This window comes from Alexandromys fortis, unplaced genomic scaffold (assembly GCF_014885135.2).
Source record: "Alexandromys fortis isolate MF-2015 unplaced genomic scaffold, M_Fortis_MF-2015_v1.1 scaffold_225, whole genome shotgun sequence".
Classification (NCBI taxonomy): Eukaryota; Metazoa; Chordata; class Mammalia; order Rodentia; family Cricetidae; genus Alexandromys; species Alexandromys fortis.
Window position 1 is genome coordinate 1,213,369 of NW_026068119.1, and position 19,420 is coordinate 1,232,788.

Sequence of the window (19,420 nt, forward strand, 5' to 3'; positions counted from 1 at the left end):
AAAGATACATTGAAAGAAGGAGCCATTATGGGGTTAGTGAGAAATCAGGCACTAGGAAAATTCCCAGGAATTCACAAGGATGTTAAAACTTGGTTTTGTCTTCTACAGATTAGGGTTATACTCTAGGTCTCAGGACCACAGCTAAAAACCAGAGACTAAAATATTCCTTCTAATCTTCTTGCCTCCACTAATATTGATAAGATGTAACTGATTGGGTAAGCTGTATGTCCAAATTTAACTTATACAACTACTACAACAACAACAAACCCCCAAAACAAAAACCAAAAGAAAACAAAAAGCAAGACAGATAAAACAATTCTGAACAATAAACAAACAAACAAACAAACAAAAACAACAACAAAAACTTCTGGAGGTCGCACAATTCCTAATTTCAAGTTGTACTACAAAGCTACAGTATTAAAAGCAGCATGGCATTGGCATGAAAACAGACACATTGGTTAGTGGAATTGAATTGAAGACCCATATAAATCCACATACTTTTGGACACCTCTTTTTTGATAAAGAAGCCAGAAATACACACTGGAAAACAAGACAGCATTTTCAACCAATGGTGCTGGTCAAACTGAACGTCTGCATGTAAAAGAATGATAACAGAAACTGAAAAGCTTCTGTAAGGCAAAAAATATCATCATTCGGACAAAGCAGCAGCCTACAGAATGGAAAAAGACTTTTGCCAACTCCACATTCAATAGAGAACTAATATCCAAAATATATAAAGAATTAAAGAAGCCGGGCAGTGGTGGCACACACCTTTAATCCTAGCACTTGGGAGGCAAAGGCAGGTGGATCTCTGTGAGTTCGAGGCCAGCCTGGTCTACAGAACTAGTTCCAGGACAGGAACCAAAGTTAAAGAGAAACCCTGTCTTGAAAAACAAACAAACAAACAAAAAGAATTAAAGAAACTTGATAACAAGAATCAAATAATATAATTTAAAAAGGGGTATAGGTCTAAACAGAGAATTCTCAATAGAGGAAACTCAAATGGCTGAGAAACACTTAAATGATAAATGCTAAAATATATGAAGGTGATCCTAATAATGAGGGTCTCCAAATAATGAGTCTCCAAATAATGAGGGAGATGCAGTCCCAACTGGCCATCTCTTGTCACCAAATGACACTTCTAGTACCACAACTGGGTTACATCCAATTGTGTTGTTGGTCAAGGGGTTCCATGGAAACCCCCAAACAACCCAGGTTGTTGCCAAGATAATAGATTGCTTTCCTCAAAGTAATAGTAAAGTCCCATTGCTCAAGACAAGACTACAGAACTTACTGAACATGGATAGGATAAGCTGGTGCCTACATAGAACCTTCACCCCTATGCTCTAGTATATTTGGTACAGGAAGGTGCTCTACAGGCTCTCAAAAGAGAAACAAGCCTTTAATGGCATGGTGGCGCAAGCCTTTAATCCCAGCACTCAGGAGGCAGAGGCAGGCGGATCTCTGTGAGTTCTAGGCCAGCCTGGTCTACAAGAGCTAGTTCCAAGTAAGGCTCCAAAGCCACAGAGAAACCCTGTCTTGAAAAACCAAAGAGAGAGAGAGAGAGAGAGAGAGAGAGAGAGAGAGAGAGAGAGAGAGAGAGAGAGAGAGAGAGAGAAAACAACAACCCAGTCACAAACTCTTTGATCTACAATGCTTTCCTGAAAAATATGCTAGGGCAATGGTGGCTCAAAGCTTGTGGGAGTAATCAACCAATGTCTGATTTGACTTAAGGCTTACTCCATGAACTGGAATATAGTAGTTAATCTAGTAGAGTCACTACTAGCTATTGTATCCAGGGTAAACATTAGAATGAAATAAGTGCTTTCTTGAAGTACCTTGAAAAAATTGTTATAGAAAACAGTGATTTTTTTTTGTTTTCTATACAGTTGTTTTTATGAAGGACCTTTACAGCTTTTGCATGACTTTAGTAACTATATGGTTCTGTCAAACCTGGAATGCCATGCATTATTGAGTATTTCAAACAGTACACAATAAAGACTAAAGTTGCAGGGGTGTGATGTTTTCCTTCACAAAACATATAGATTAGATCAGGGGCTTTGGTATGAGGAACTTGTTTTGCCCAAAAAACTTCTGTGTAACAATAAATATGCTTCTGCATGGCTCTTTGGGGTTCAGTCTGTCAGAGACTACTTCTTCCTTCTGCCTCAGAGCCTGATTATATCTTGGAGGGACCTCTTTCTTTGATCATCCCTCATAACTCAGAATATCAACAATAGAACCCATACCCAACACTGCTCGGGTGAGCAAGAAACAGAGACTAGATATCCCAGAAACCTAGGGTAAAACTAGATACAACTTACTGGTATAAAAATAGAGATAAAATTACTCCTAATGATATTCTGCTATGCTCATAGATCAGTGTTACTCTCAAAGAAGCTTCTCCGGTAGCAGATAGGAACAGAGACCTACATATACAGCCAGATATTACCACAGAGAGGAGAAGAAGAAGGAGAGGGAGATGGATGAAGAGAGGGAAAGAGAGAGCTCAGAGCACACAGCTCTAAATTGAATGTCTCAGGGAGCACCATGGAAATGGGGAGGTGGAAAGAGTCTAAGAACCAGAGGGGATGGAGGACACCAAGAAAATAAGAACCTCTAAAATAACTGATCAAAGCTCATATGAGCTCAAAGACTGAAGCAATAAGCACAGGGTCTGAACCAGGTCCTCTGTGTATGTATATTATAGCTTTCATAATATAGTATTTTATAGTATTTAAATATTAAAATACATAATAGAGTATTTTATATTTTAGTATTTTATGGAACTCATGAGTGTGTGAATAAGTGGGTTTTTGATTTTTATGCCTTCTCTTGGGGCTCTTTTCCTTCTGTTAGTTTGCCTTGTCCAACTTTTGTGTGATGGCTTTTATCTTGTTATATTTTATTTTGTTATGTTTTGTTGTTATCTTTTAGAAGTCTGTTCTTTTCTAATGAGAGATAGAAAGGGGGTAGAAGGAGAGGGGAAAGTGTAATCTGGATAAATTGTGTGAGAAAATAATCTATTTTCTTCTTCTTTCTTTATTTTTGTGACAGAGTTTCGTTTAGCTTTGGAGCCTGTCCTGGAACTCACTCTGTAGATCAGGCTGGCCTTGAACTCACAGACGTCTGGCTGCCTCTGTCTCCCAAGTGCTGGGATTAAAGGTGTGTACCACCACTGCCTGGCAAGAATGTATTTTAAATGAAAGGGGGAAAATTAAAAAGAAATTTAAAAAATGAAGACGCTATGATGAAATCAATTACTTTGTAGGGTAACCTAAAAGATTATTTAATTTTTATTTTTTGTTTTTGTTTGTTTTTGAGATGGAGTCTGTCAATATATTCTTAGCCATCCTGGAACTATGTGACCAAACTGGCCTCAAACTCACAGAGAACCACCTATCTCTGCCTCCTGAGTGCTGTGAGTAAAGGCATGCACCATCATGCCTGGCTTTTAACATTAATTTTTAAATGGGAGAAAAGCTGAGGATATGTTTTATTGGTTAAATTCTTTCCTAGAGTGTACAAGACTCTGGGATCAATCTGTATTATCACCAAAAAATACAAAAATAAGCAGACAAACCAAAACTGGACATGATAGCACTTCTGTGATTCAAGTACTTGAGAGGCTGAAGCAGGAGGATTGCCATGAGTTTGAGGCTAGATTGGGCTATATAGAGAGTACTTGGTAGTCTTCCTGTCTCATGAAACAAGGAAGTAAAAGGCAAAAAAGAAAAGAAAAGAAAAAAGCATAGCAGGAATTTAACACACATGCAGGTACACATAATTACTGTGGTAAAATTTTCAGGAAGGCTAAACCAGAAACTACTTGAAATGCTTTTCTATAGGGATTGAGATAGCTGCCTTCCAGGCTTGTGCAGCAAAGGCTTTTACCTGCTGAGTCACCTTACTGTCTCTTTTACATTTTTTTAAATATTTATTTATTATGTATACAATATTCTGTCTGCGTGTATGCCTGCAGGCCAGAAGAGGGCACCAGACCTCATTACAGATGGCTGTGAGCCACCATGTGGTTGCTGGGAACTGAACTCAGAACCTTTGGAAGAGCAGGCAATGCTCTTAACCACTGAGCCATCTCTCCAGCCCGTCTCTTTTACATTTTTTACAAGACAGGATTTCTTTGTGTACCCTTGGAGCCCGCCTGGAACTCGTTTTATAGACCAGGCTGGCCTCGATCTCAGAGATCCACCCGCTCTGCCTCCTGAGTGCTGGAATTAAAGGTGTGCATCACCACCACCTGGCCCCCTTTTCCATGTTTTAATTTCTTTTTTGTAAAGAATCAATTGTTGGTCAATTGGTCTCTGTGTCCTGAACTGAAATGACCTTAGAGTTACTTGAGTACCTGGGACTACAAGTATGCACCACCACATCCAGCTAATTCAGTGCCCTTTATATATAATTCTACTACCATACTCTCTTGTGCACAAAGATAACTGGCTTCCTTCTTAGCATATTTAATGTGGATAATGGTCTGGATGAGGTGAGTGTGAAGCTATTTTGGGTACATATTAAGATAGACTTTATCTGGTAGAACAAATGAGTAAATATATCGATGCTGTCAGAAGCTAGAATTTTCACTGTGGAATGAGGAAGGTGTGAAAGAACTGTGACACAAAACTATGGCTGAAGGTTTCAGCGTGAACTTATGATTTCTTCTTCTTTTTTTTCTCTGTAGCTTTGGAGCCTGTCCTGGAACTAGCTTTTGTAGACCAGGCTGGCCTCGAACTCACAAAGATCTGCCTGCTTCTGCCTCCCAAGTGCTGGGATTAAAGGTGTGCACCACCACTGCCCGACTCGAACTTGTGATTTCTTAATATATATGGGTATATATATTTCTAAGGCTTGTCTATTATAGGAGTCTAGAAATAGTGACCACATCTTTCACATAGATCTTAGTTTCTAAATACAATTCAATAAACAGAGAAACAAATAAATACCATTCTCTAGTAAAAGGCTGATCCTTAGTCAAGGGCAAGAAAGTTTATAAGGTGGGCCTAGAGTATATTGAGTTGCTAGAATAAAGTTATTGTAACAGGAAGGAGGCATGAGGGAATGTCCCAAACTTTCATGGTTCTTTTCTGAAAGGTTCAGTTGGATGAAGGATGCTCAGACTGTTCTAAAATGTGGTTGTTTGGCGGCTCTTCTTGTGTTACTTTGCCATGTTCATATAGACATGAAAGAAATCATAAATTCACACCAAAAACTGTCTCATTAATTAATCTATCCCCTGTGAATATCCAACTCAATGAGGCTCACCATAAAAGCTGAGCTCCTTAGTCTGCCACTCCTGCTGGCCCACCAAATCTCATCCCAGCTCTCTGAACATTTCGGTCTTTGGGAGACCGCCTGAGCCAGGACCTTCATTTCTGCTGCTATCTCTGGTGTGATAGTGATCACATCTCATACCTAGGACCAGGGCCCCAATCTGAGAGTCAGGAAGGGTTCTCAGGAACTTGTATTGAGCAGGGAGCAGGGAGCGGATTATTGCCACTTGGGTGTACGTGTGCGGCTCAGCAGGGCACAGTGCCTATGGCTAATGTTCCAATCCCTGATGAGGGCCCCAAGAATTTAGAGTCTGCTGGTGCATGGAGGGCCATACCAAATTCAGGGCAAAGGAAAGGTCTGCACCTGCAGTCACTATATTTTCACCAAGTTCCCAGCCTTCTCTTATGGCCCCCTTCCTATTGCTTATTCAAGCAGCATTTGTCATCTCTTGTCTTCCCTCCTCTTATCTGACATCCTTGCCCTGACAGAACTCCCCAAGGCTTAACACTGAATGAAAAAAGAAATAAAAGGAAAAGGAAAGGAAATGAACATGACTGCTCCTAGGTACGGTGGAGGAGAAAGTGTATTGCAGACATGTGGGAGCACATAGCCAGAGGCAGGAACATCCAGGGGAGTCCAGAGTGGACATGACCCTGACCCATGTGAGGATGGTGTGGAATGGAAAGGGACCTAGAAGCCAGGAAGGTAAGGGCCAGACAAAAAGGGCAGGCAACCAAAATAGTTGGATTATTTATAGAAGAGCAGCCCAGCCTCCTGGGCTGGAGACGTTGAACATAGGGGATGGGGAATGCCACCCAGGAGGATCCTGGAATAGGTAGGGACTGAGAGATATGGGAGAACCTGGTGGCTGTGTCTGCTTTGATATGTTCAGTGGGCATCTCAGCCATTTGTTCTGGATTTGAGACCTAACAAACATTACCTATTTGTCTCCATTCCTTTGTACACACATCTTGTGGAATGAAAGGTTCCTGAGGACTCCTTGGCCTGTCATACAGTGGCAATAACCTACATATTAAGAACTCCAGAGAGAGGCTCCATCTTGTCCCTGTAGTGGCAGCACCAATGGTCTCTCTCTTCTGGAGGCCTGCCCTTGACTTGCACTTGTGACCACCTCCTGTCAATCAATACCTTTACCTCGGGCTCCCTTCTAAACTCCTCTGGTTAGTGAAGCTGGCTCCTTGAATTTGAGACCTCTCCTTTCTTCCTTAGCTCCTTTCTCAGGTCAGCCACCTCAGTCATCCTTCCAGTATCTAATATTCTCTGTGTAAAGAAAATTCCTGGCTATAGCAGTATGCTCACATGAGCCCAAAGAATAAAGCTAGACCTGGGTTCAAGTTATTGCTCATCTACTTCCTACATTTGGCAGTCAGAAGAGAATGAAACGGGAAGTACTCTGCATAAAAATACAATAGTTGACTATCAAAAGGAGTCTTCCTACTTTTCTGGATCAGCTTTTTCATTATAGGGCCCCCTTTGAGGGCTCTTCACTTATCTCTATGTCCAATCTTATCTCCTGTCCCTGACTTCCCACATAGCCATCCCAGCCTCCCAAGGCAATCAGTTGTCAGTTGGACCCCTTCCTACACTTGTGAATGTTCTGTTTCAGGCATAGCCTGATTCCCGATGAACCCTCTATTTTCTTGCTCTATAGGTAGCTACACAGCAAAACCTGCCAATGGTACTCATCTAAACACCACTGTCTCATCTCTGGCTAAGGTGACCATTTTAAAGACTTCCGGTGCTCTGAATTGAGGAACACTGGCTCAAGAGACTCATGAACACGTCCATGGTTTGTTTCTACCTTTAGAAACTTGAAGAGTCTTTGGATGCAAGTCTCAGAAAACACTCCTTGTCTTGAGTCCTCATCCCTTCCTCCTTTACTATCTCCAAGGGAGTCAAGCTCTTTCTGGTTTAGTTATTTCCTGTAGTGGACAGTTGCCATCTGCATCCACCAGAATGAGGGACAGCTGGTACAGCTCACATGTGCCCAGGAAAGTAGACCAAGACCGGCTGAGTAGCTGTTAACAGATAATCAACAGCTCCTTTTCCCATATGCCCAGCCCAAGTAATTACACAGGATTCAGTTCTGACCAATAAGAGACAGCATTTATTTGCTGGGGCATCTGAGACAGAAGCTATGCTACAGAAAGTGCTCCTCACTGGCAGAGAATGAAGGGTTTTGATGAAGCTGCAGGCAGCCACCCTTTGATCCTTGGAAGTAGTGGTAAGGATGAAGTAGATCCTGGAGAATTCAGAGGGAGGCAGGAAAAAAGCTGGTGAAATTGTTCATCCACTGCCAGCACTCCTGGGCTTTTTCAGTTTTATAAGCCAACATGTTTCCTGTGTTGTTAAACCAATTATTGGAAACCAAAAGCAGCCTAGTTTAATAATAGAGTTCATTTTGGTGAAAAGTCTCACATGCACCTTTAGTGTTATTTAATTTTCCAAACACGTTCCCTGACAAGGACATTGGTAAGCTTATTATCTGAGCTGCCAGTCCATATATGTGCTCACAAGCAGGTCCCTGATGTGATATCCCAAGTCTTAGGGAGGACCAGGGTCTATCAGCTGCTCATCCCCTCAGGCCTCACTTTAGTTTATCATTCCATTATGGGGACTCAAGATTTGTCCCAGGAGGCCCTTGGGCAAGAAAGGCAAGTGTAGCCCCGACAACATTCAGAGTGGCTTCCTTGGCAAGAGTGGAGGGGCAGGAGTCGTGTCCTGAAGATGGCTATCTTCCAGCCTCAACTGCTCCCAGGGGGTCCTCCTCAAAGGAGCTAGTACTTACATGACCTTTAGCACCCAAGCATAGGTACACTGAAAAGAAGAATCACTGTCTTCAGCTTACATCTCTATTTCCTCCTCAGCACCCTGAGTTTCTTCTTAAGCAATGAAGGTGTGCAAAGTAAATGCCCCTGTACACAGGTGGCAGAGGAAGCATCCGTCTCATGTTGTGAGTGAGCGCTGGGTGAGGAGACCAAGGCAGAGTCCTAGTTGTGACAATGCCTTGCTGAGTCACCTGCTGTCCCTCATGGATGAGACCCACTTCCAGGAGGAGCCAAGCAGATAGGGTGGCCCCAAAAAGAGCTATGTCACGGAGGCCCAGGATACTCCATCTGTGGCCCATGCTTGGCTTCAGTTTGCTTACTGAACACAAGGTAGAACTGCAGGTGATGAGAGCTGGCAAAGGGGGAAGGAAACTTATTCCGGTCAGATGAGTGGCCATCATTGAACAGATTCAATGGTTGGGGACCAAAGTGGCACGGAAACTTGACTCAAGTCATACATCGGAGCTGGGGTATCTTTCTGATCCTCCAGCCCCTGTGTCATACATCAAGAGCACACTGGCTGCTGCAGCAGAGGGGCCCTGGATGGCTACCACTTGGCTTCCTATGGAGATTTGCCAAGGGCTATGCCAGATACACTAGAGGGCAAGTGACAGGGACTAGCGGCTTCCTGAGGGAGTTGAGGGTGTATGCTGAGTGGGCTAAATGGGAATGGTAAGGCCCATCCCTCAAAACAGCACACTCTTTCTCCTACAGAGGCACTTCTAAGACTGGCTAGACTTGGACTCTGGCTGTCCCAAGCCATTGCTAGGTGTCTCTACAGTGCAACCTCAACTGTCCTGTGGGAGGCAGAAGAGAATTCAGGCCAAGTACTTTGAGTAGTGCCTAGCACCTAGCAAGAGCTGGGTACATACCAGCTATTATTATCACTATGAGCCAAACTGCGACATGAGAACACATTTAATGCAACATGCAGCTGTGGCCTGACCTAGAATTTCTCCCCCCAATCCCAGAATGCTATTTGGAGAACCCTTTTTCCATAGCCTCAGTTACTTCAGGGTGTAGAAAGCGGCTGGCCAAACGTTCGATGTCATCCAGTGTTAGACGGCTCAGGGACCTGTCATAATCCTGAGGAGAGAAGAGCAGGTGGGTTCAGGGAGTGCCAGTTGCAAGGAGTATGCTAGAACAGGAGGGGCTGGGGCTAGAAGCATTAAGATTGGAGGTCCAGCATTACTCTCCTCACCCTCTGTAGTTGTTCCAGGACCCTGCTGGCATCTGCTACACTGAAGTGACGGGCCAGGACTTTGGAGATCAGCTGCCAGAGGGGTAGGGGTGGGGAGTCGACCAGTCTGTGGGCAGACCCTTCTTCTAGTAGCACCTTCTCCAAAGGTTTAACGACTAGGTTGAGCTTAGAATTGGGCCCGATGTTGTAATCTGACAGTCGTTTCTCATCTGCCAAAGAGAGATTGGTGGGGTTCCTTCCTCACTGCTGTGGGGGTGGCCAGAGAGCAATCTTGCCACAGCCAGCCAGAGTGAAGCACTGCAGCATTTGGCTATGGGGTGGTGGGGTGGTGGTGGCTCAATTACTTTTCTGAGGTCCAATGGCAGTCAGTGCCCTAATTCATTACATTGGCTTGTACATCCCGTCCCCCCTGTTTCCAACTTCCTGTGGGGGTCCCTGGATGGTTTCTTTCCCTAGTTACCTGCTAGGGCCTTGCCCTTGAACAGCAGACGTTGCTGGCGCACAGGGACGTTCAGCTTATCCGAGACCAGGTGCTTCAGTGTAGACACTAGCTCGTCCTCCGGCACCTGACCGGGCCGAGGTGGAGAGGCAAGGGTTTAGCCCGAATTCCCTGGGTGACGAAGCCCTTGTGCCCCCTCCTGGGGTCAGCTCTCCCGACCTCCCCCGCCCGCCATTGGCCCCCAGCGGCAAGAGTATGTGAGTGCAGCAGCCTGCAGGGGTGACCTTACCTGTAGGCTGCACTCCCGGCCCTGGAGCGCCTTCACGGTCAGCTGCATGGTGTCCACAGCCGCGTCCACTAGGGCCAATGCAAACCCCAACGGTTCCCTGCCGCGCGCGCCGCCGCCCCGGGCACGCGCCGGAACCGCCCGCCGGAAGCCGTGAAAGGGGCGCGCCCGCCGCGTGGCTCCCGCCCATATTCTTCAGTCCCGCCTCCGGGCCTTCGCGCCTGCTGGAGCCTGGGGTAGAGTCTGCCTCCCTGCCCCCCACCTCGGCCTACAAGCCTTCAGTGGCTTTGGTGCGGGGAAGTGGGGGTATCCCGCCCCCTGGGACCGAAGTGAGGAACCTGCGGGGTCAGGCTTGCTTCACTTGGAAGCTGTAAGTAGAAGGACCAGGATGTCAGCTTCAGGCAAGGCCTGGCCTGCGCTAATTCCTACGCGGCTGGTGGACCAAGTCAGTGCAGACTTGTGATGTCTCTCAGATACAGAAATGATCCAGTCCTACCTGCCATAGCCCGAGGCTTTCTACTTCTTCCTTTGTAGTCTGGCTGCAAAAATATCCTGACTGAGGCCCTGAAGTATTGAACCCAGGCCTTTTATATCCTCACTCATTATAGAACAGAGGGGTCTGCCCCGTTGGGGAGAGCTGATAGAGAAAAGCTTTTGTAGGTCTGGGGATACAGCTCAAAGGTACAACACTTGTCTACCATGTGCAAAACAGGGAGCCAGGAGAGAGTAGGCTCTGCAGGATCGCCAAGCCTGTTCACCATTCTGGCCCATACCAGCCCAGACACACTTCCTATCCCCATTCATAGGCTCCAAGGGACAAAGACTGTAATGGACCCAAACTTGCTTTTGTCTTTTATTGAAATATATTTCTAACTCAGCATTAGCCTCTTTGGCACTGAAAGCTGAAAAAAAAAGTAACAAAAAATAAGCCTGGATTTGTCTGAATGCATAGTGCATGAGAACTAAAGGCCTTTGGCACATAAGAATTGTGGGGAGAGTGGATGGAGTGTGAGGACTGGGGTTAGAAAACTTCAGCCAGGGTCCTCAGGGAACAGGAAACAAGCTGCTGTAGATGAACTGGCCAATAACCAAAGCCAGCATCTCGGAGGTACCACTCAGTGCCACAATGAAGGGGGCCTGAGAAGCATAATCTGCTTGAAGGCGGCGCAGAGACAGCTGCAGCATGGCTAAGGCTAGCAGGCTGTTTTGCACCCCTACCTCAATGCTGACTGTCCGCCTCTGGGCCACTGGCAGCTTCAGGCACATGGCCAGGCTGTAGCCCACCAAGAGGCCAACCAGGGGCACTGTGAAGCCCACCAGTACAATGGGTAACCTGACTCCCACTAAGATGAAGACCCCCATGTGGTAGGCCAGGAATAGGCCACCTAGGAGAAGTACAAAGCTGAAGGGCTTGATGACCTGTAGCAGCAGCTCTGAGAACTTGGGGAGCTTAGACTTGATCACCACACCTGCTGCTATGGGGATGGCGATGAACAGCAGAGTCCCCAGTATCTTGGAGATGGGCACGTGGAGTGTTTCATGGATGCTGAGAAGACGGCTGTAGAGAGCTGATGAGAGTGGCAGGAGACCCGTGGCAGCTACTGTTGAGATGAAAGTCATGGAGATGGCCAGGGTGACATCTCCTCCAAGGAGGAGACTGAAAAGATAGCTCCCCCCACCGCCAGGTGATGAGCAGGTAATGATGAGGCCCAGAGCCAAGGCCTTGGGTAGCATGAAGACTTTGGCCATCAGGAAAGCATAGAAGGGCATGACCAGAAACTGGCCCAAGAGACCCAACAGCATGGGTTGGGGACTCTGTAGAAGCTCCTTCAAAACTTCAAGTTCCACTTTGCACCCAAATGAACACTTGTTGACAAAGATAAGAGGCAGGAGCAGGTACAGAATTGGGTTCTCTGAGAAGTGGCCCAAGTTGGGGTTGAGGGTAGAAGGGATATCTTCAGCAGGTGACACCCTGATGCAGAAATCTTTTCGTTCTTCAATCAGCAAGGGTGGGGCCTCATGGAAGTCCATGAGCTGGAGGTGGAGTGGGGCCAGCCCAGCCAGACCTGAGTGGATGCTCACCACAAAGCCACCCCCACTGCCCCAGGTTATGGCACTCACATTCTTGATGGTTAGTACCTCTGTGTCCAGGGATATAACCCTCAGTGTGGGGCTGACTCCTGTCCCATCGGCCTGTCCCGAGTATTGGCTAGAGATCACAATGATACCCTCACTCTTCTCAGGAAACTCAAACTCTGTCACTGAGCCATCCCCAATGCTCAAATAGTGACCACTGGTCAGTGGCACAGTGTGGCCCAGAGCAGTGCTGAGGTTGGCACTGGCCATCACTTGGGCCCCCCATGGCAGGCTGATGAGCAGCAGGGTAGCTCTGAGCATACCTAGGAGACTTGTACAACAACTCTGTCCCAGGCTAGGCAACTGTTGGGAGCTACCTCTGCTTCTCCTGACCACCATGGCACTCCTCAAAGGATCGTGACTCCTTTTGTCTTAGAGGAACACCCTTGCTTGTGCTATTGGAATATCCTGAGAAGGGTCCATGGGAAGGTCCTGGTCCTGTGTGGTCTTCTTTGATATCACGGCTTCCTCTGAAAAGAGAAGGGGCAAAAAAAAAAAAAAAAAAAAAAGGCTTATGAGAGGAGAAACTGCAAGCTCAGGAGCATGGGGCTCTCAGAGAACCTTTTACTTCTAGTTTGGGGATAGTACTGGTCCTTGCAACCATTTCCTCCAGTACAGCTGCCTCAAGCTTCTCATTCCTCAAGAGAGGTCACCTACATATAGGAAACCCCACTCAGTCTGCCAATTCTCTGGACTTGCCTACTACGGTGACCTTTTAGAGATGTTCTAGTACTGAGGGTTTTAGGAGAGCAATCTCTAACCCTGTCACCACTAGTCTACTCCACACTATCAAGATGCCGTAATAGCACTGTAGGAATGAACTAAATTGCTTCCTAGAGGGGCTAGGTATTGTGGCTCACTGCTGTCATCCTAGCACTTGGGAAGTGGAGGCAAGACAATCAGTTCAAGATCACCCTTCAGTTACATAGCCAGTTCCAGGGCAGCTTGGAGGACTTGATACTCCGTTTCCAAACAAAGCAAATCAAATAAAAAAATAGCTTCCTGGGGAAGACAAGGAGACTAGTCAGAGAACAAAATGTGCCAATGGGAGATGGTGGCGCACACCTTTAATCCCAGCACTCAGGAGGCAGATCTCTGTAAATTTGAGGCCAGTCTGGACTACAACTGAGTCTCAGGAATACATAGAGAAACCCTGTCTCCAAAAATGAAGAAAAAAAGGGTGCTGATGGGAACATTGCCTTGTACCAGATCCAGGTTCTAAAACAGAATAGGGGAATCTGAATGCCATTTGCCAGCTACAAAGTGGTGACAAAGTGACATGGGCAGTATGTGACTTACTGAACCAGTGTCTGCAGGGGGTGATGTTTGCTACTGACATGGAGTTGGGTAAACCATTGTTGTGGCTACATGTCCTGTCCTACCTGCCCTCCTATACTAATGAGATGGGAGTTCTTGTGAGAAGCACATCCCTACTTCTCAAGGAAGTTACAGTAGTACTGGGTTAGATATTCACAAGGTAACCTCTTGTTAAAGCTCTCCAGATTCAGAATTTGAACTCTCATAGTTACTTCTATATCCGAAAACCTCTGCTCAGAGACTTCTGGCATACATTCCCCTTCCAGGGTCTCTATATGTAGTCCTGGTTGGCCTGCAACTCACTATGTACACTAGGCTGGCCTTAAACACACAGAGATCTGCTTGTCTCTGTCTCTAAGTGCTGGAATTAAAAGGAGTAGGTTACCACATTCAGCCCTACCAGAGACTTTTTGTTGTCGAGAAAGAGCCTCAGCTGGCTTGAAATTCACCATGTAGAGTGGGCTGGAAGTCAAAGATCTACCTGCCTCTGCCTCCCAAAATGATGTATGCTAGGAATATGTCTTATTACCATTGATTAATAAACTACTTTGGCCTATGGCAGGGCAGAATATAGCCAGGCTGGGAGAATATAGAGAGTATAGTTTCTATGTGATTATTTGGGTCTGAGTGGCTGGGAAAAGAAAAGAGCAGTCTCTGATTACACCCAAATGTTGGGATAAAAGTGTGAGCCACCTACTAGAAATTTAAACTTACAGTGGAACCTGAGTATTTCTAAGGGTGGAGTAACTTGGAGTGAAAGGAGGGGTCTGTCTCTTTCCATGTGTCAACTAGATAGTTATCACCCTAGAATTATCTGCTAGAACTGGGGCAACGAGATGGCAGTGGACACAGCAGGTTTTACATTATGGCTTGCCAGGTGCCTTTAAGTTCTCTGGATCCTGATCAGTCTCTGGCCCCAGACCTCCATCTATATGGCCTTTGCTGAGTATGGATCACTTACCCTGGGGACCCTGGTTCAGCCCTGTGTCTTACCGATGAAGAGGGAGGCAAAAAACCAGAGTAGGGTAACAAGTCAAGTGGAGAGGAAAAGATGTACGCATCAGAGTGGTGTGAACCAGTTAAGGGAGAGGTTAAGGGCCATCCACCCATACCCCATCCTTCCAGTAGGAATGGTGGACCTGAGTCACTGCAAGAGGGATTTGGCCCCTATCCTAGACCTCTGCTGATGGAGGGGATGGATGAGTTACGGTAAATACACTCCAAAGCTGAGGAAGCAATCCTGTCGGGAAGCTTTTTCCACAGCAGCCAAGTGTTGGGGGTTAGGATATCTGGCAGTGATGACCAGGCCTCCTCCGCACCTGGGAGTCCGAGGGTTGTCAGGTGGTTGGAGAAGTTTGGAAGGGCTCACAACCCCGCAGTCAGTCTTGGGTTCAGGAGAGCCTTCACGTCACTCTGGCGCCGGCAAGGCCTCACGCTGGGCCTGGCCCGAGCGGGTGATCATGGACTGCGGTCGGAGCCATAAGCCACCTCCCGTCATCCCCTTCCCGGTAGAAGTCTCTCACCTGCTTCCGCAGCCACAGAGCTCCGCACAAGCGGCGTCTGGGCCAGCAGATGCGGGCGAGCTCGGCCTGCCCGGACCTCGTCCCGCCCCCACAGGCTCCGCCCCACAGAGGCTCCACCCGCGTGCTAGGACTCCGCCCTCTTACAGAGGCCCTCACCTCCGGAAGGCGCAGGTCGGGTTCCCACAGGATGTGACGTTTCTGGGAGCGACGAACAGGCCCTACCACGTGAGACCTGACTTCCTGAGTCCACGCTGTTCGGCGTGCCGTGAAATAGTTACATTGTGTAGTTACGTTCTTGGGGGGGGGGGGGAAGTGGGTGGTGTGGTAAGGTGTAGAAAGGATGTCAGAAGATAGTAAACAAATATTGAATTAAAGGTGATGTGGGGGTTGAAGCGATGGCACGGTGGTTAGGAGCACTTGCAATTTTTGTTTGATTCTCCATCACCCACTTAGCTCACAACCACCTGTAACTACAGTTCCGGGGGATTTAATACCCTCTTCTGGCCTCTGCCCATCAATCATGCAGGTAAACAAAATTCATACACATAAAATAAAAATAAAATCTTTTAAAAAAGGTGATTTGTATGCAGGTGGTTCTGTTAACTGCCGTCCCAGCAAGAGCAGTACATGCTCTTAACCACTGAACCATCTCTCTCCAGCTGCCAGATAAATGTATATTTAATACTATTATTATCATTATGGTTTCTGAGACAGGGTTTTTCTGTGTAATCCTGGCTGTCATGAAACACTGTAGGTCAGGTTGGCCTCAAACTCACAGAGATTCACCTGCCTCTGCCTCCCAAGTGCTTCTTTATTTTGTACGTTTCTGTTTTCCAAGCGTACAAAATAAACTTTATTATTATTATTATTACTACTACTACTACTATTTTTTTTAAAGTGAGACTTGCCAGGTGCGGTGATGCATGCCTTTAATCCCATCACTTGGAAGGCAGAGGCAGGCGATCTCTGAGTTTGAAGCCAGCCTGATGTATAGTGTTCCATGACAGCCAGGATTACACAGAAAAACCCTGTCTCAAAAACCATAATAATAATAATAATAGTATTAAATATACATTTATTTTGCAGCTAGAGAGAAATGGTTCAATGGTTAAGAGCATGTATTGTTCTTGAAGAGGACCTCAGTTTGGTTCCAGTACCCACAGGTGGCATGTAACTCCAACTGCAGGAAATCTGATACCCTCGTCTGGACTTTGAATTACCTGCAATCATGTGCACATACCCCTACAAAGACACACACATATAATTTAAAAATAGTAAATCTGATACCATAAATACATTTAAATTCTATTCTCAGTTACATTTATTTAATGGATAGTTTTAGATTCAGAAATCTCTCTTCATAGATGTTTGATCTTGGTGCAAAGCTTTGGTCTCTAAGCTTGTACATAAAGCCTCATTCCATCAATAATATGATTTTTCCATTGTAGTGTATTCTGAAGTTCTTGTGAAGAAAACAACCCAGTTTGTGGGGATAGTATACGTCTTTAATACCAGCACTCAAGGGAGACAGAGGCAGGCAGATCTCTGTGAGTTCGAGGCTAGCCTGGTCTATTGAGTGAGTTTTAGCACAGTCAAGGCCACACAAAGAAACCCTGTCTCGGGGGGAATAAAAGGAAAACTGAACCCAACTCATAACTCTATGCAAGCCAGCCTCTCTGTCAAAGGTACTTTAGTGTATGGACAAGTTGAGGAAACCTTTCTTAGCTCACTTGATGTTACCATCTGAGGGATTTTTTTCTGATAAAAAAAGCAATAAGCTAACTGCCACTTGTATGCAGTTCCATAGAATCACTGCTGGGGAAGCCATGTTTAGACTTTTAAAAAATAGACTTGATTTACTTCATTTTTCTTGTATAAAAATCATTATACACAGAGAAACCCTGTCTCTAAACAACAAAACAACAACAAACAACAACAAAAACCCTTATGTGGTGGTCATAGCTGGAGCATAGGTCCTCTGTACAGAGACTCTTGTGCAGGTCACAAGATGGTCAGTGAATTCCTGATAAGGAGACTTGGTGAACATAGTCTCTTTCTAGAGGGTAGGGTCAGGTAGCTGTAGGTTATGGAGATGGCATCAAAGGTGCCTTTGGCAAAGTTGCCCAGGGTGTCAGTGCAGTTCCTGGCTGATGTGTAGCAGTAATCAATACTGGCCATCAGCAACAGCTTCTTGGGCACAGAAGCAGAGACTATACCAGTGCCTCTGGGTGAAGGGATGAGATGCACCAACACAGAGCCAAGCAGCCTGTCAACCAAACCTTGCATGTAAGAGTGTGGGGCTTGCCAATCTTATTCCCCCAGTAGCCTCTCTGCACAAGGACAACGGAAAGCTTGGCCAAGATAATGGCCCCTCAGATGGCAGTGGCTACCTCCTTGGAGATCTTACCACTAAGACCAACATAACCATTGTAGTCCATAATAGTGATACAAGCCTTGAAACTGATCCACTGGCTAGCCAAAGTCTTTCTGCACTGGGATGACCTTTATTTTATTTTTTCCTCTATTGATCTCCATTCTTTTTTCTCTTCTGTTTCTTTTTTTTTTATTTGTTTATTAAAGATTTCTGCCTCCTCCCCGCCACTGCCTCCCATTTGGGATGACCTTTAGACCCTCATCCTTTAGGGATGCACCCAAGAAAAAGTCAATAATCTCGGATTACTTAATGGGGCAGGGAGAACAGGTAGATTTATCTCTTCCAGGGTCTTGATCTTCATATCCTTGACCAGAAGGCCCAGCTTACTGATGGGGAAACACTCTTCATCTTTGGCTTTACCTTTACAAGTGCTGACCATGGCTATGGCCTCAACCATGACCATGGTGCCTAAAACCACTGCCAAATACTCTATGGAAGCCAGTGTAGCTTCCTAATCCTGGACCCCACGTCCCTGGGCACTCTTGCTGCACCAGCGTCATTTGCCATTTGGTATTTTCCCTAAAAAAGAAGCAGCTAGACTAATTTATTTATTTATTTATTTATTTGTTTGTTTGTTTGTTTATGAGACAGAATCTCAGAGCTGACCTCAAATTCCTAAGGTAGCTGAGATGACCTTGAACTTTGAATCTTTCTGCTTGCATCATCACAACACCAAAACCAATTTATATGGTGCTGAGAATCAAATTCAGTGCCTTGTTCATGCCAACTGACCTACATCCACAACTATGAAAATGATGGTAAAACAATTTTGAAGTGTATCTTTAAAAATATTTTTATGTATGTTTGTGTGTGCGCTTGCATAAGTTTATGTGTACCTTGTGTGCGCAGGAATGCTTGGAGGTCAGAGGGAGTTGGATCTCCTAGAATTTGAGTTATTTGTTTTCAGCTGCCACAGGGATGCTGGGAACTGAAACCAGGTCCTCTGGAAGAGCAGTAAGCACTCTTACTATTTCTACAGTCCCATATTGGGTGTTTTATAAAATTTAAATTAGTATATATATATATATATATATTACATACAAGAATGTATATATGTTAGGGGGTAAACATGCTCTATCTAAGGCAGCGGTTCTCAACCTGTAGGTTGAAAACCCTTTGGGGGTCAAATGACCCTTTCACAGGGGTCACCTAAGATCATCTGCATATCAGATATTTATTTACATAACAGCAACAAAAATACAGTTATGAAGTAGCAATGAAATAACTATGGTTGAGAGTCGCCATGACATGAGGAATTGTATTAAGAGGTTGCATGCCTTGAATTCCAGCACTTGGGAGACAGAGACAGGTGGATCTCTTTGAGTCCTAAGCCAGCCTGCTCTACAGAGTGAGATCCAGGACAGTCAGGGCTACACAGAGAAACACTGTCTCAGAAAAAAAAAAGAGGTTGCAGCATTAGGAAGGTTGAGAACCACTGCTCTAAGGGTTTGATATGTGAATGATTACAAACAGTTGCAGCTGGGAATGGGCGCTCACACTTGTAATTCTAGCACGGAGGGAGGGGCTGAGGTATGGAGGATCAGCTTGAGGTCAGCTTAAAAAATAGTGAGCTAGGCCATTATGGTTGTAGAGTGAGACCTTGTCTCAGAAAACTGGAGGCTAGTGAGATGGTTCAGTGGGTAGGAGCACTTTCTATATAGTCAGGACATAAATTTGAATCCCAGTACTCTTGTAAAAAATCCAAATTGCTGCATGTGCTTTTAACCCCAGTGTTGCTGTGGGTGGAGACAGATGGGTTCCAGAAGCTTGCTGGCCAGCCAGCCTAGCTAAAACAGTAAACTTTAGATTCAGTGAGAGGCCTGAATCTGAATATGAAAATGTCTTAAAGGAATAATGCAGAGAATGATAGAGGAAGAGACCTCATGTTCCCCCTACCTTTCTCGCCTTAATATGGCATGCACACACGGGCATGTAACACACACACACAC

At 45.6% G+C, this 19,420-nt stretch overlaps 2 protein-coding genes across 3 annotated transcripts; both read right to left on the minus strand.

Moving 5' to 3' along the window:
• Positions 1-9,035: 9,035 nt before the first annotated feature.
• On the minus strand, positions 9,036-10,227 carry Ubl4a (ubiquitin like 4A). The gene is made up of 4 exons (XM_050125040.1): positions 10,065-10,227; positions 9,797-9,902; positions 9,337-9,545; positions 9,036-9,221 (listed from the first exon to the last, which is right to left on the minus strand). The coding sequence occupies exons 1-4, from the start codon at positions 10,110-10,112 to the stop codon at positions 9,111-9,113; spliced, it is 474 nt and encodes a 157-aa protein (XP_049980997.1). The 5' UTR covers positions 10,113-10,227; the 3' UTR covers positions 9,036-9,110.
• Positions 10,228-10,361: 134 nt separating this feature from the next.
• Positions 10,362-15,179, minus strand: Slc10a3 (solute carrier family 10 member 3). 2 transcript variants are annotated; one of them, XM_050125039.1, is made up of 2 exons: positions 15,038-15,179; positions 10,362-12,667 (listed from the first exon to the last, which is right to left on the minus strand). In XM_050125039.1, exon 2 carries the CDS (start codon positions 12,534-12,536, stop codon positions 11,106-11,108), a length of 1,431 nt encoding a protein of 476 aa, XP_049980996.1. In that variant the 5' UTR covers positions 12,537-12,667; positions 15,038-15,179; the 3' UTR covers positions 10,362-11,105. The 2 variants fall into 2 exon arrangements, with proteins under 2 accessions (XP_049980996.1, XP_049980995.1); XM_050125038.1 differs by having other exon boundaries at positions 14,834-15,109.
• Positions 15,180-19,420: the final 4,241 nt, after the last annotated feature.